General features: G+C 40.0%; 1 protein-coding gene across 2 annotated transcripts in view; it reads right to left on the bottom strand.

The window, feature by feature from the left end:
- mcu (mitochondrial calcium uniporter) overlaps window positions 1–17,032 on the bottom strand; it is a 49,322-nt gene that overhangs the window by 16,433 nt on the left and 15,857 nt on the right. The window contains exon 2 of one of the 2 annotated variants that reach the window (XM_063874971.1): window positions 10,721–10,834. In XM_063874971.1, coding sequence (XP_063731041.1) covers window positions 10,721–10,834 — 114 coding nt within the window. The remainder of the gene's footprint in view (window positions 1–10,720; window positions 10,835–17,032) is intronic. The other variant, XM_063874972.1, reaches the window with a different exon arrangement.

Raw genomic sequence — 17,032 nt, 5'->3', positions numbered from 1 at the left:
TAAATATTTGTATAACCTGTTCAATAAAGAGGCACAAAACACAACTTTCAAATAGATTTCTTCTGCAAAACATTTCCCTCCAGGATTCAAAGTTCAAGAACACTTTTAAAACCCACATTGAATGAAATATCATGTTCAGCAGGGCACACACATCAGTTCTAGGTCACCGATTTATCTCACATCTGGGATGCTGAAGGGTGCAAGATGCTCCACTTCTCCCTCGGCTGCCTGCTTCATCGCCTGGCTTGCTTTAATGATCTGACCCTGAAATAATTTTTTGTCAACGAGCACGACAAACAAACTTTGAAACAATTCAATTCTCAGGAAAGCTCTGAAGTAAAAAAAAAACATCTTTTATCCAAGTGGATTTTTGAAGGATTCTTTGTAATAAATAACAGAGAAATCATTGAGTGTAAGTAAGTGAAGTGTAAGTCACACTGAATATAAAAAACATGTGCATCATGAGGGGAGTTCAGAAATGAATGAGCCTCCAATAAGAAGCAGTATTTCTGATGCACATGACAGCAATAGACCCTGAGGGCTTTAAAATACCTTTCAATGAAAATATCTTCAAAATAAAAATTAGCCAAATTCCTAAGTTGGCCCTTAGTTTTTAAGAATTTAGACTGTTCACTTTTGAGTTTTTATTGAGTATTTGAAAGAACACTGGTAAGGAATGTGAAATTAATTGTCAGATGATGGTTCATAATTTCTCTCCACAGTATGCGAGACTAAATAAGCAAATTGTACATTAGTGTATCATCATAGGAAAAAAGACATAATGTTATCCCTAGTAAATACCTTTCAAATATGAACACTTTTTAGATATTCTTACCCTAAGAACCAAAGGAGGTTGCAGGGTATTTGCAATAACCCCATTGTTAGATAAAAGGACAGCAGCTTCCATAAATGGTCAAGAAGCAGCTAGTAGAGGAATGTTTTTCAATATTCCCATGATGCTCTCTTCACAATGAGACCATGAGAGGTGACAGTGCAGCAAACAGTGTCTCACAGACCCCAGTAAATTCCTCCTAAGCTGTTATTTCTGGAGCTGAGCCTGGGAAAGCTCGTTTTGAGCAACTTTGATTGTGCTCTCCTTGTTCCTGGCTCAGTGTCTGTCCCTCTATGTCATGACTTGGACTGTAGAGGTACAAATTCTATCAATGCATGGCTAAAATTGCGCAATAAATAAATGCAGCTCAATATCCAACTATCAATCTGCAGCATTAGCTGTCCGGCCTGACCAGTGGATGGCCTTGGAGAGAACAAGAGCTGAAACTGAATCCACAGAATTGTGACTCGCTGGCCTCTCGGCTGTGTCAGCAGGTCTGTCATAGTTTACTCTGCAGCAGTCCACATGGACATATGGCATGCAGGCATGCCAGAGCTAAAACAGGGGTAATGAATGCCCATCCCAGTACACACTGGCCCAGGTAATGCGGAAGTTGAGTTTGCAGCAAAACAACTGGCTGACACAGCACATTAACACACAGCTCTGTATGCTACAATGGCCTCAATCTTTTAAAGAAGGTTTGTGATTTTCTAGTCTAGAGTTACAAAAAGTAGTTAATTTTACAGATTAAAGGACATATTACATTTTATGAGAATCCTGTAATGGATTTTTCTCTCAGGACATATTCCGTGCCTGTCCAAATTTAGCTGGAGCAAATGTTTACGGGGCACATTCACTGCTCAAACCTCTGCTATGCATGGAGAGGCTGTAAACCACATGACTCCTCCGAGCAGTCTGCAGCTGCTCTTTTGACCTGAGCTAAGTACTGTTTCTGTGCTTGACAGTTGGTGTTTTACATCAATACTTCATGAATGACAATGGAAAGAAAGTTACGCTTCACAGAGAACATAATAAATACATGCACAACTAGTGGCTGATAGTTTAAGAGTGAAAAGTGTAGGCGTGTTTCACATGTAGTGCCAAATGTGCAGAATTAAATCAATATTTACACAGACGTAATAGTAAAGCATACATGGTAACTAGCTTGCAGTGCAGGAAAACTTGTCCTCACTTTTTTGACTGCAGTCAGAGGCTCAAAGTTTACTTTTCAGCTTATTCAAGGGACATAGGTCAGTAGCAACCAAGTAAACTCAGAGATGTATTGTGTGCGACTAGCGTTATCATGTTCCAGGCTAGCTTGTTAGAAGCTAACTAATAATTAAAAATCCCATTCCTGCCAACCAAAGGGACTCTATTTCATCACATACACACATGGGCATGAGACATGTGCCTAATGCTCTAGCCCACTGGTGCCTTACTCTCGATCCAGAAGCAAAGAAGTCAACAATTAGCAAGATGGCTAGCTAACAACCCGGGGATAAACACGACTCCTGGTATAGACAAACAGAAACAAGTGGAAAAGTGCAAATTGTAAATACAAAGCCTATCAACACATGATTTATGTACTTCATGAATTTGAATAAAATACAGTGAAGAAACACGAGAAAGCGTTTCAGCTAGACTAATGTATTGTATTTACTGCAGCAAATTCATAGGAAGTAAAAACTGTACATTTTTGTTGTCCATTGAGCTGGTGCTGTCACACAGACCTGGAAACTCTGCTTTTGTCACAAATGCTTTATTCTTCAGTCAGCAGAAGGTACAATATCTATATCACAGCCATACTTAACTATTACTCAGATCAAAGGATGTTGGTATTGCACATTTCCCCTCTGTGGGACGAATAAAGGTATTCTGATTCTGAACTACTGTAAATAATGATGCTTATTATCGAAAGACAGTAAGTCTAGGATATTTTTATGCTTGGGTCCCATTTGCCTCCTAGTTATAATAACAACAAATGACTCACTCCAGGCCATTTGCAAAAAAGCATCAAATATTCACACGTCCTTTGCCAAGGGGCCATGTGGGGAGCAAGCACGCTCTAGCACATACTTTGGAAAGTTTGCAGTAATAAGGAAGGAAAACAGGCCAGGGGCTATCTTTCTGCACACCTGGAGGGCCAAGGGAATGGAAGCCGCCTGTTTTGAGATCTCAACAGGTCCTGGATCTCGAAACCCTTCTCCCTGCTGCGTGTAATGTCACGGTCCCCTCCTCTACTAGCTCCAGGAGTCATGACAAACACACCACCCTGACTCGCAGACCAGACAGGGGCCGGAAAAATAACTAAAACACTGAGCATGTCTAATTAATTCAGCTGATATCAATGCCGTATCAAACTGCATAACTGATGGTGATTTTGTTAAAGATCGTCACCATCCTCCCTTCTCTTGCCTCGAGCTCCCTCTCTCATCTTTGCCCTTTCATCTCCGCTAAATGACACCATGACCTAAAATTGAAGTGAGCAACTGAGACTCCCTAATGCCCAGACAAAAACGCTGTCACCGTATCTGTCGGTCCTCCTGCTCCCATTCACAATATCTTAATCTTCATCTTTAAATGCGGCCTATTGCGGTGCCCTTTCCCACTCTATTCTTTCCGGTTTGAATGTCATTTAATTCTTCATCTTTCATAAGGGCCTCCGCTATCGCTCGACCCGCCGCTGCTATTGTTCTTTCCCATTTCCCTCTCCCCCTCACTGCACACGTCTGTCTAGCTTGGATGTGCAAGCAAGGGCAAAAAGTATCCCCGACATTTTGCCTCCCACGAGGGACTAACTAGCTTCCTGTGGATGTTTCCAAGCTAATTCAAGTGATTTGGGAGTCTGGAGGCAAAACATCTTCCTTTTGTGTAACAGATGTTAATAATATGTATGTTGAGGTACCCTCTAAGGGCTACTATTACAACAAATTAGTCACATCAGAGCTTCAGTGTGATCGGAGTGCCTTCAGCGTCACCTCTGGCAAGCAGCCAGACACAGCAAGGGGTCGGCTTGATCACGGAAACACGACCATCACTCAAAAATCATATTTAGTGTTAAGGATTTCATTTTGGGAGTTATTTTTGTTGTTTGTTGTATTTATTATCTTGATACGCAGATGATATAATGTTACACTATACCTTCAGAGTTAAATACAGCAGATATTTTTTGCTGTCTAAAATATCAGCTGTAAAAAAGTCATCATGTCTCCACTGCTTCTCAAATTTAAAAGGCCAAGTCTTTTCTGCAGAATCACCATTTCTCAGAAATTCAAGCAGTGTCTTCATTTACACAAACATAAATAATGTAGCCATAACACGATTAAGGCAGCAATGCATGTAAACTGAAGCCCACCGTAGATACTAAAACCTGACTGTGATTATGCTTAGAAGAACAGTATCAATTCAAAGATACCAAAGGGAAATTATTTATATTCAGATTTCTTCAACATAGCTGCTTACATCAGTGTCTGGGTGGCACATTTACATTAGATAAAAGAAACTCCTTCCATTTAGTGGAGGTTGAAAGGAATTTCTTGAAAGTCATCGGGGATGAGGCTTGTCCTTTAACAATATAGTGAGTCCTTTAATCCAGGAGAACGTAGGCAATAGAAAAAGTGGATTAATAGAACTATTGTGTGTGGATTAAGCTGTTTAAATACCACATCAAATAGGGAAACACAGGTCCACGCAAAGGTAAATAAATTAAACGTAGTAAACATTAAAAAGTCAAAATTCAGTAAAACAAATGATATAGAAGAGTGACATTTCTTGGGACTGTGTTACAATATGATTTTCATTAGGTGCTTTGCTTTATGGATTTGTCCAATCCCTACTAAAGATCCCACATTGTCTGTTTCAAAGCACAGGAGAATCCAGGGGAAGAAATAGTTAATCCACCAGATAAGAGTTTTAAATGAATTCCCGCTTGTTCTTTTAAGACTAACATAAAGTTTTATTCAGAAATAATGGTGTTGATGTGAGGGCCGGGTACAGTCAATGAAACTTTAAAGTGTGAACACAAAAGGCTGTTCAAACAGATAACAAGAGAAAAGGCCTGTTAATGTCCTTAAAGATAATCCACTTTTTACTCTTAGTTCTTCATATTGATTGTGTGATCAATATCAGCAATTCACTAAGACTGCTAAAGTTTCTTTGTAAAAGGACTGGGAAATAATAGTGTTGTATTTACATAAAGTTTCCTGTTACCTCACTATGAGAGTGGGAATATTTCATTCAGGAACACATCTCCATACCCCTCATTATACCAACTTTGCTGGTTTGTTTACTGTTATTCAACATTATTTTCGCTGCCTTTATTGGATTTAACCCCACAGACCCTCTTTCTCAAAGTGTAAACATAAATAAAATATGTGTTTTTACATATCAGCTGACGAATGACACTTCTAAAGATCTGATAACAGCTAGGATTACTCAACTCAATTTCTTTTGCCACTTAAAACAGATAATTATATAATAATGGACTCAGGGACGTCCTAATTAACTGCTTGGTTAATTAAAGCTGAAGAAGTGTGGAATTGCTGTCTGACGTAGTGAGGCTTATGGTGTACATATTGTTAGTAAGTGAATTTTAGTAAATCAATTTGTTGACAGCAGTGGTACAATTTTGTGTACTCAGATGCAAATAGACACAAATACCCCGTCACAGAAGTGGAAGAGCTGTGTTCTTTGTCATTTATTTCTGCCTGCCTTTTCCTTTTTCCTGCCAACCATGAAAGATAATAAGAAGAAAATAGAAGTGCATTCTTCCTCCTGCCCCTCTGGGAGAGTCAGGACAGTACAGAACAATCAGTCCCTTAGCACAGGTTCCAATAATCTTTTGTTAGTGAAACAGCCACGATAATTAGCCCTTTTATTGTTGGCCTTTTACATAAGCCGTACACAACTTTACATTTGGATTCTTTTCTGGGATTTGCAAACCCAGATGTAGTGATTTATAGGGGTGTGTTTCTGTGTTATAGGGCAAAGATCAAATAAAAGCTATTTAGGTCAAGAAAAAAGGTGCAGCTAAGCCCATGGAAAGTTATTCTAAATCAGGGGTTTTCAATGTCTGACAGACAGAATTGAGACAACCGCATCTCTGTAGTATGAATTGACTGTTGGTATTCAGGGAATGAAAGAACACATTTAAAAAGGGAAATTCTGAGCCTTGTTTATTAAAGGGGTAACTAGAAAAAACATAATAAATGTTTTTCATTTTATTAATATAATTGTTTTCATACATTTGGGGAAGATCCATTCTCTTCTAAACAAGGAGTAAACACTACCATTAACACAGTGAGTTTTAATGTTTTTTAAGTCTATATTTTGGATAATGGTCACCATTAAAAGTTTGCCCAATTAACTATAACCAGTCCCCTTTTGGAATCCATGGATGTCTGGACAACTATCACTGGATTCATTTGACACTAAAGGAAACTTTATTTTATGGCAAGTTCTGGAGTTATATAGAGTTCTATTTCTGTGACTTCTAAGTAAATTTATGGATATGGTTCACAGTGGACGGAGATAATGATGGCCCCGGGAATTGTAAGTAATCTACAAACGTGTGTATTACGTCTGCGGTTAAAAGCAATGGCTCAGAAAAGGAGTACACATTTTTTTTTTTTTACTGAAATTGCACCTTCCACTTTCACTGACAGAAGGGGGAAATGAAAGAGCACCGGAGCAAAGCCTTTAGTACTTGTCTATATCGTTTTTCTCTTTGGTGCCATTAGACAACTAGAAAAAAATCAGGTTTTAAAATTACTAGCATTGATCACAAATTATTTGTGACAACATTCAAGCAAAATCCCATTCTTCCCCCTTCTGGCAAGGAGCTACATGTTTGGACTAGCAACTACACACAGTTTATAGTCAATCAGTAAATGGACGGTATGGCAATGTTCTTGCTGACTTAATGCCGTAAAAGCAGAGGAAGCAATGGGAAAGTGCATACAGAAAGAAAGATAAGACTCTAAAAACTTCAAGGAACAGAAAAGGATGTAAGCGTCTCCTTTCTCTGGCAGTTCAATGTACCCTTTATATAGAGCGATAAAGTGTTTTTCACAGCTCTCAGCATAACACACCTGCCTCCTGGAGCATCAGCCATTGTTTTTGGTAATTGGCCATTTCCCAACTCCATCCTCACCACACAACGATGGAAGTATGCAACTATGGCCGTATGTAAAACGGCTCATTCTGCTATAAAACTACACCCACCTGTCAAAGATTGGAAAATGTGTGATTGCCCAATACAGAGTACATTACTAACATTATCACCCTACAAAGAGAGACGCAAAAGCCATAAACATTTCAACTGACTGAAGGTTTCTTTTAACTTATACATTTCTTCCCTGCCTTCAGGAGGAATTTTACTATAATTAAGTCGGGGCATACGCTTCCTCAATAAAGAAATACAACTTTTTTTTTACATAGACAGGTTTGTTGAAGACATGAGTCAGGAAACAGTCTCAAAGTGCGAGTTGCTCAATACCACTGTAGAATGGAGTTGCAACACCACTTCCCCTACCCTACATACTTATCTCATCTTCAAACTACACGCATCTTTCCCGCAATCAGTATCCTAGCGTACCTTTACACATTGAGTAACACTGGTTGAATGAAGTGGCTATTTTCCAGCAAAAAAACAAAAAACTTGTTTCCTTCTCATTTCTGATTACTCCATTCATGTGTCGTTGTGACATTTGACAACTTCTCCAAATTGCCTCGGCTCCCATCTGTAGGAGCTGAGACGCAGATGGGTCGACAGGTCCATGCATGAATAGTGTTGCTGAGAATTGCTCTGTGTGTGTGTGTGTGTGTGTGTGTGTGTGTGTGTGTGTGTGTGTGTGTGTGTGTGTGTGTGTGTGTGTGTGTGTGTGTGTGTGTGTGTGTGTGTCTGCGTAGCTGTGACCCATCAGGCCTCATGGGAAGCTGCAGCTAAACTGATGGATGCCAAGGAGCAACCGAGGGAGGGAGGGAATACTGGCATAGCCAAGTAGCAGACAAGTGCCTGTACTGCAGCAATGCAGAGGGATGTCAAAGAAAACATAAAAGACAAGAAAATGGAAATGAAGAAGGACGCGGTAAAGGTCTGACAGGCGTCAGAGCAAGCATTGTTTAGAGACAATGATTGCAGAGCTAACAACTTTATATAACCAGACTTTTATTCTTGTTTCTGCATGGTGTCACGGTTTTGCTTCTACTGCAGTTATGAATATATCATCCTCAGCCCTACCTAGCAGAGAAAACAAGCCCTGGCAATGCAAACACACCCTGCTGAGCCTCCTGTGTCTCCTCCCTCCCCTGTCCTCTGAACAAACAGCTCTCCCTCTGGAAGGCAGTCTGGGAGGGGGACACTCGGGACTATCGACTAGATTCCTCTCAGCGCTGTTGTTTCACCCCGTTGTGAACACGGCCTTGCTAGGATAACCCAGGGCTGGTGTTGTGACTTTCCAGCAGCGAAAGTAATGTATACATTTCCTGTTCTCACTTAGTGACCTTCCCCCATTGCCTTTCCGAGCGGCCTACTGCAGCAAAATGTAAACACAGTCCAAGGGAAGCCGCTGCTCATTTTCCCCTGTACTACCACCCCCAACCCTGTGCAAACCAAGGCCTGCCTTCTCCATTTCCTACAGTAATGCAAACAAAGCACACTGAACAAACACTCCCTCCCATGCATGTTACCACACAAATACACACACAGACAGAAAAAAAAAGAGATGAGCTAATGTACTGCTACACACAAAGGATTTCAAGCACTCAAAAAGAAATGATCCTGTTCTCATCATAACATTTTCATCTGGTGCAAGCTTGTTGGTGGGCCAAGCGCATTTCCCGGTGAAAAATATGCACACTTAACCTTGAGCTGATCTTTTTAACATAATGCGTCTGCCTTATTGGATTCTATCTGGACGTTACTCACAGGAATATCAAGTGCAAAGTAATGGTGTGACTAAGCCAAGTTGGGGAAAAGAGGAAGGACGAAGTTGCAGCGCCGAGACATCTTCTGCCAGAGCTTATGACGAGTTTTCGTATCCATTTGGATACTCGTCATGTAAGCTTGTGCCGGGAAAAGTGCGTAAGTGTAATCCACAAAATCACATGGAGACTCTGACATGTGTGAACACTCAGGTCTTTAGCAGGTGCCAGTCATGAAATCACAAATCTTTAAAGTTTTCATAAATACTTAACAGAGTTTAAGGTATCGTTATTTAGCTTTGAAAAAGTAGTCGAAAGGAATCTAACCACAAGTTACATTTAGAATATTTTTGAAACTTCAATGACAGGTCCTTCAAGTTCTCGTTTTAGTAAAATACATTTTACATCTTTAAATAAGGAGAAAAAAAATCATCATGATGGTTTACACCGATCAGCCATAACATTATGACGAGTGACAGGGGAAGTGAAAAACATTGACTATCTCTTTTGAGTGGGTGGGGCATTTTAATCAAACATACTTTGGTATCAAAAGGGATTTGCTATTTTGCACATCCTAGCTATAGTATGGCACACCTTGCACATTTTGAAAACATCAGTCATTTCAGTACTTTTAAATGTGTTGCTGCAACACAAAACTGCAAACGGCAATAATAAAAATCAAGCTCTTGCTAGATTACCCCACCATGTGATCTGAAAACAGATGGCGTTAGTCAATGAAATTTATAACCCACGAGGAAATTCATTTGGCATTGATGTCACGCCAAATGGGCTCAGAAAGAGCCATGCAAACAATGCCATAGACTCATCCATTATTTAGTCGGAAAACTAATTTAAATTTGAAAGCCCCATGGGTGCCAGACAGAGGCAGGTTCATCTATGTGACAGTTAACTATATTAGAAGTTATGGGACTCTTATTTGACTGCCAATGTATTTTTAAAAAAAAGAACCCCCACCCCCCGGTGTTGCACTGATCATTGTTTGCAATATTAATACCATTACTTTCCTGGCTCACACACACAGCAGCGCGCGGGTTAAAATTACCAGGTGGTTAGCTTTAACACCAAAGCCATGTCACCGAAACAGCTTGTCCTCCATTGTTGCACGACAGATTGCATTTGCAAAAACTTTCTGGCGTTTATAATCCAAATACATGCTTGTCGAACGGATGATTTGGTGTCCTTATTTGGTCATTCAAACGGCAGCACACGCGGCTTCATGTCAACACTGAATCAAAGTAACGATGTCCCGGCGAGGCTGCTTTGAACAGTGGGATTTTTGAATACATTTGAATGCTCTATTAATAAGTTACCATGCAGTGGCCTCACCAACCTTTATAGTATTCTCTCACAAATAGGATTAACATGCTAATTACCAGTAAACCGAAAATAATAGAAACAACAGATAACTCCTTGTCAAACCAGGGAAGGATTGATTGTAAAGGATTATTTGGATTATGATATCAATCCAATTTTACTCCACAGAGCCTGCCAACAGAAAGTATTTTCTGCTGAATTTGCTTTTTAGCGCAGTTTCAGCCTCTAGCTTTTAAGAAGGTCACAAGGGGAACTATAAAACTTACTATAAAATTGTCCATTACAGAAATATATAAGGCAGAGTGATGCAGGTTAAACTAATTGCACTTTTTTTTTTGCCAATATTGATCAGAAATCATCATGATAAAACAGTCTGAGTGACTTATCCGTTGTACTTTAAAAACTGCAATAAAGTGAGCCTTTAATAGTGCTAAGAGTGCTGATGCTAGCTGCTGTTAATATATAGGGAAGCTCTGGGTCAATGTCTTGTCAAACACATACACACCAAAAGCTCTCATAAATGTGAGTCTATGGGTCTAGATGTGGCCCTTATGAGACAGAATTCAATAATGTCAAAAAAGACATGTTATTTTCGATAATACATACATACATGCATGAAGACACACTTACCTGTGGAGACAGGGCAGTGGGAGGCTGGGTGAAGATTGTAGAGTGGGCTGCAGACCTTAGGCCATGTGCTCTCCTCACAGTCTGACAGTTGAAAGGAGCCGACAATACCTCCTGCTGAAGTGAAACAGACACAAAAAAAAAGTTATGGAGCATCATCTTGAGTGCAAAGTGGAAACAAAATGTACGGGACAATGGCAATAAAAATGGAAAACAGCAAACCGTGTGTTATTTTCCCAACAGCCCCTATCAGGCCCTATAGTAAGTCGCAATGAGCTAAAATAGAGGCTTAAAAGAATGAGGCGTGAAAGTGGTACTTTTATTTTCTATTACTGGAACAGGACTGGGACATTTCCTTGTTGCTGCCATTCAAACCCACTATGTGGTCCGAGCCATGCATACAGAATGTAGAGTTATCATGTGAAACGTTTCTGGACACTGGGGAGGGTCTCTGTTGCTACCACTGTCAATCAGAGCTGGAAGAGCTGACCTGACTGCAGCTTATTTGCTTCTAAACCACAATAATCATTGAATTTATTCAATTTAACGTTATCAAACAAGAGGAAAAGCTCAAAATAGGGTTGTTTTGTTGTCTTTGTATGTGAGCATTTGTAAGATAGAGATTTGCAACTCTGTGTGTAGGCAGGTGTATGACAGAGGGTCACGGCAGACTGGACTGACTAAAATACTTTCACTTTTGAGTTAGTGTACGCACTCAGATGTTGCCTGCCTCCTATCCCTGAAGAACAATAAGATGCAGATAAAGTGGGATCATCTCCATTAAAACACCTTGACTGAGCTTGCTGAAAACCTACTAGTGTACCCCATAAACCACTCATATAAGACACATGTCTATGCAGTTGTTAAGCCTCTGTGGGATCTGATTGCAGACACGTTTATGATACAAGTCGCTTAACACTCCAAAAACCTGCTTTTATCACAGAAAGCAATAACACCCGGAAAGGTCAGACACAATTACTTTTTTAAAATCCAGCCACATCTAAGAGGCAACGCTGTTAAAAATAAAACAGTAATGAACATGATTCACTCAGATCCCAAATATGACGTGCATGACTCAGTTTGAAAGTGTGTGGAAGACCGCAGGAGCAAACCAGAGGAACATGCAAATATTGGATATTTCTCATCTGCCTTTCAGAGTGCTTTCAGATGTTCTGACTATGTTTGAGCAAAAAACACACACATAATTGAGGAGTTGGTCTTAATTTGTTTTCTCTGCATGAAATCTTGAGGTTGGGTTGGTGGTGGTTTTATGTGTTCTAAATATTCTCACTTAAAACATAGCAACGAAGGCAATATGCATATTCCCAAAAGGTCATCTTATTTAAAGAAGAGGAGAGTAAATGACTTTCTATTAAAAAAAAACTTGTTTTTTAAAGACAAGTTATACTTCTACAAACACATGTCTCTACATTACAGCATAATGGTGGTGTAATTTGCCAACAGATCTAAAACCTAGCTGACAGAAAAATGTAGCAAATTCATTTTTCCTTTTAAATGTTTAACTTTTCATGCTCAAGATAATAGGAGCAAGTGCAAAATAGCTACCATACCAACTGCTGTTGCTCCTTTAACCCAATATGTTGATTGTTCTGTCTGCACATTGACAATTTTATTCAACAACTACTAGCAATCTCGAGTCAACAAATCTGCCTGTGCTGTGACTGTGGCAGGAAACCCACACACAGACAGAAGTATAACAGAGAGATGTACCATTAGGCAGCTGTGACATGCAGGGCTAACTACTAAGCTCCCATGCTGCCAGTAAATGTAAGCTATACATTAATAAACCATTAGTTATCACTAAAACAACCTATAAAAAGGAGGCTGGCACGTGACGATATAGCAGTAATCTGTCTAATGACATATCTGCTGTGTCCTTTCTGTATCAGAGCTCAAATCTACAAATGGATGTCACTATGTGTGATTACACACACAGTTACCTCTCTTCTAACGACTCTCAGCGATGGTAAATTATATTTTGAGAAGGAAGGACAGAGCTTGTGGTGTGGCTCTTTGATTTTTGCTAGTGGAAACACTAACAGTTGTGAATATATATCTTTACAAAAGGAACACTTTGGGAAATGGTGTCTGTAGTTTATCTCAGAATACATTCTGTAGAAGTGAGATTCTCAGCATGCAGGCCTGTAAATGCTCAGAACAAGTCAAGCTTGAACATTAGCTACCCTTGGGGAGCTGCTATGATAACCAGCTGACATCTTTTCCTCCAGCACTGCAAACAAGCAGAAGTAATACTTAAAGATTGTTAAGTCAGTTATCAAAACACACTTTCCATTGTTTATTAGTGTGTTTGACATAGACCTTTCAACACAAACAGGAGTTTTTGAACACAGTGTATTCAACATTAAGATAGGCAGTGGACCTTGGTGCTAAGATAGCATGTTGCTGCAGGATTACTGCCTCCTCCTTATCTTTACCACGTCAGGCCTACTACATTAACTCAAAGGAGTTCAGCAACTATAAAAAGAGTCCAACAACCGCCAAGAGAGTATCCTCCGGTCTGTTACTGTGGAGGAGGAACAGCATTTGTGGATTGGTTGACTCTGTGATATTTACTGATGTGAGGTCTCTGCCAAGCACCCAAACTGACTCATTTTCATGCTGGCAGTGAATTCACGCTGCGGCAACAGAATAATATGTATGGGTCAATAAGTTTCTGGTTCAAAAATTACTACATGTGTTACTTGTTGTGCAATAACAGGTGGCCTAAGGTGCAGGAAGAATAAACACCAAAACATTAAGATATGACTTTGTGATGTCAAATAATTCTTACATACACATTTTTTATTTTAATGATGACATGGACATTTTAAATCACTATTGATGTAGATCTCAGAAATACAGCTATTTTTGAGACAATACGAGATGATTAACCGATATTTTAATGAACAGGAGTTTGCAACCACAACTGTAACAGCACATTTTATTATATTTAATTTGTACAGATATATCTAGATTCCATCCATATTCCATGTAAATACTGCTATATTTTAATGTTACTGAATAACACCAAGGGAAATTCCTTGTATGTGTTAACCTAATTGGGAATAAACCTGTTTCTGATTCAAAGAATCAAAGTCAGAGATGCAAGTTAAAAATTATACTTAAATGATAAATTGTTCACTACCTGCACTAACATAATTCAGTAAGTAACAAATATACTATCGTATGCTGAGTTTATTTATGAGTTGTTTCTGACAGGAGTCGCTGTGACCTGTCTGCACCACCAGGCCCTTGTCCTAGTGAGGGGAGGCTCCTTCTATTTCTGTTGATTAGATTGCCACAGAGGACAACAGCTGCTCTCTCTAGATACCAAACACTGTAGTAGTATTATACAGGATGTATACGCTCAACATAACAACTAAGTCTCCTGATACACGAGGCAGCAGCTGGTTAAGTCCCTACTGACAATGCCTTTTCTTTGTGGATCAAACACAATAAGCTACAAGCAGGTGAGGAGACAGACTTACTTTCTGCTTGCAAAGCAAATGTAACAGAAACAAAAACATCCCATACTGTTATCCAGTAAGCAGAAAAGTGCATTTTCAAGCATTCACCGTTAACTAGGCTGAGACTGAATTAAGTTTCTAAAAGCTTGCAGGGCAATAAACTAGGAATAATAGTTAGCCCTATATATTTTCTTACTAACAAGTTATGGAAAGTATTTATTTTTTAAGTAAGAACTGTTCTATTGTTATGCAATAACCTTTTGTTATTATCATGAATATTTTTAGAGGTAAAAATGTCTTTAATCTGAAAAACTTAATAAAATAAACGAGTGGCATATTTTGTCCCCATTTCAAATGAAATAGCATGTATCAGCCACATCCCTTGTGACACACTCTGAACGTGCTCCATTCTCTTGTCACAGTGAGAAAATAAGCAACCACTGGCTGCCACATATTGATTTAATGATTGAATTATGACAGAGTGTGTTATGAGCTTGCTGCTGCTAAGGGACCATCTCACCCCCAGACACGTCAAACCTAAACTCGGCATGGTGCACACAGCTTGCAGTCTTTTCAGGTAGCTCCAATCACACCAACTACTAATCCATCATGCTTCACATGTTGTAAGTGTGTTGACACCTGAGAGCTGTCTGATCCGTAGCAGCACGTACTGCAATGCTTAAATGAAGTCTGATGCAGGAGCTGACTCCAGTATTTTGTCCTCTCAGCACATTCCCCACGCCTGAACTGATGTGTTCCCAAGTTACTGGAAACGACTCATCAGCAAGCAGCCACAGGACTCAGATGTCTTCTTATGCAAGATACCTCACAGCTCAGATTGGCAAATAGTTAATCTTAGATATACCAGATGCCAAGTTAAGTGCGCCTCTGTGAAAGATGGTGCAGTCGAATAGGCCTGTGTGTGCTCTGCAAAGTTGGCATCAGACTGTCTATCCAGCAATGTCTGGCAAAGAGTCGATTAGCCATAACAAGTCATTCATTCTGAAAAACAATTCCCTGCATGGAAGCAGTTGATAATGGCTTGTATACCCTTGACCACTCCGCTCCAGTCACCGCAGGGTGAAATTCCAACAAATATAAGCACCAACTCAAGCCTTCATACACAAGAGAGGGGAGCAAGTGGAGGATATCAATCACCTTATACGTCCTTCTCAATCAGCCAGACAATTCAAAAGTCTAAAAATAACACTAAAACTATTAGTTCACCACCAAAAAATATAACTCCACATGAAACCACATAGAGCATACTGTACAAAAAACAATTTATAGTGTGTTTGTGTGTGTGTGTGTGTGTGTGTGTGTGTGTGTGTGTGTGTGTGTGTGTGTGTGTGTGTGTGTGTGTGTGTGTGTGTGTGTGTGTGTGTGGGCTGCTGAGAGATAATTGGAAATAAATGAATTGGATTGCTATTTGTTCCCAGTTAAGCGAGTTAACCAGTACACCAGATGGTAAATGGAAAATATCCTAAAGAGAAAAGAGCCAGCATAGATACAGGACGGCCTTATTAACCTACTTCATATTCTCCATTTTCATATACTTCCAATTGCACACAGCTATTTTAAATTTGCACATTGAGTATAAAGAGAATCTTGTTGTCAAAGTTTGTATGGAAAAGTACATTCAAGTCCAGAGTAAACTCTTAATCTTTATAGAACAGCAAAAGACATCGAGAAAAGGTTATTTTTTGTTTTGTTGATTCTGTAGCAACTTTTTATTATTTTTTGCCCATGGGTGAATCGATCGATCATATGCGGAAGGCTTTCAAATCATCGCAAGAGCATTGGTCCTAAGATAAAGCCATTAGAGTTGATTTTTTTATTGAAACCATATTGCATAGGGGGCCAAGTTGGAATCAAGGTGAGCTATCTGGCTTAATCTGCCCAGTCCTGTATCTTATTTTCTAATTTTTATTCCCGCCATTTTCATTCACTCTGTCTACATCTCACTCACTAGTAGTAGAATTGCAGTCAGCCCAAAGGAGATGGGGGGGGGGGGGGGGGGTTAAGAGAGGAGAAAGTGGAGAGGCTGCAGGCATTCACTGGCCACGGAGAGAAGAGATGAAGAGAGTGAGATAGTCGAGGAGAAGAGGAGAGTTAAATGAAATTTCCAACACATTAAGCACACCCTGTTACCCAGCGCCCACACACGCAGGGTAAGGACGGGTGGGAAGTCTGCTGAGTGACCGTGGTCCAATCCAAGGAAAGTATTTTATAGGTTAAGAGAACTGATCCAGTTACAAGGCTTCCCTGGATGTTCCCTGATGATGGGTATACGTGTAAAGACGGGGGCTCAAGGATACGTAGCAATAACCTGTTCAGGTAAGCCGAGGAGATGTGAAGGACTTATACTAACCACATCATAGACACCAAACAGCCTCTCAAGGACATGTACATTTGTTTGGATTTGTGTGGTTGTACACTTTTGTGCCAAGACTGGACAAAGAAATTAGCACAGCCATGCTGCAGGGTTCCTGCACCCAAAATAAACCAGACAGAAGGGGAGAGGGCTGCACAGTCATTGGCATTCCCATTTTAACACCTAGAGAAACATGACGCAATCAAGTAGTACCCCCTTTGCCATTTATTCCCTGTTTTTGTGGGATACACATGTATACGCAAACAGGGGCAGGAACGCGGGGTGTGCAGAGAGTGAGGTTGACAGCTCAGTGTCTCCTGCTGCAGCAGAGATGAATGGGCGGGCTGAAAACTGCCTTCATTCATAATGGAATATGGCAACAAAGCAGCTTCATCCCCAGGTGTCTCAAGAATAAAACAAGGGAGAAAACAGGGGCAGACTATGGGACAGAAT

This window comes from Eleginops maclovinus, chromosome 22 (genome assembly GCF_036324505.1).
Source record: "Eleginops maclovinus isolate JMC-PN-2008 ecotype Puerto Natales chromosome 22, JC_Emac_rtc_rv5, whole genome shotgun sequence".
Classification (NCBI taxonomy): domain Eukaryota; kingdom Metazoa; phylum Chordata; class Actinopteri; order Perciformes; family Eleginopidae; genus Eleginops; species Eleginops maclovinus.
Note: the sequence above shows the minus strand (reverse complement) of the source record. Positions and strands in the feature narration are given on the sequence as shown.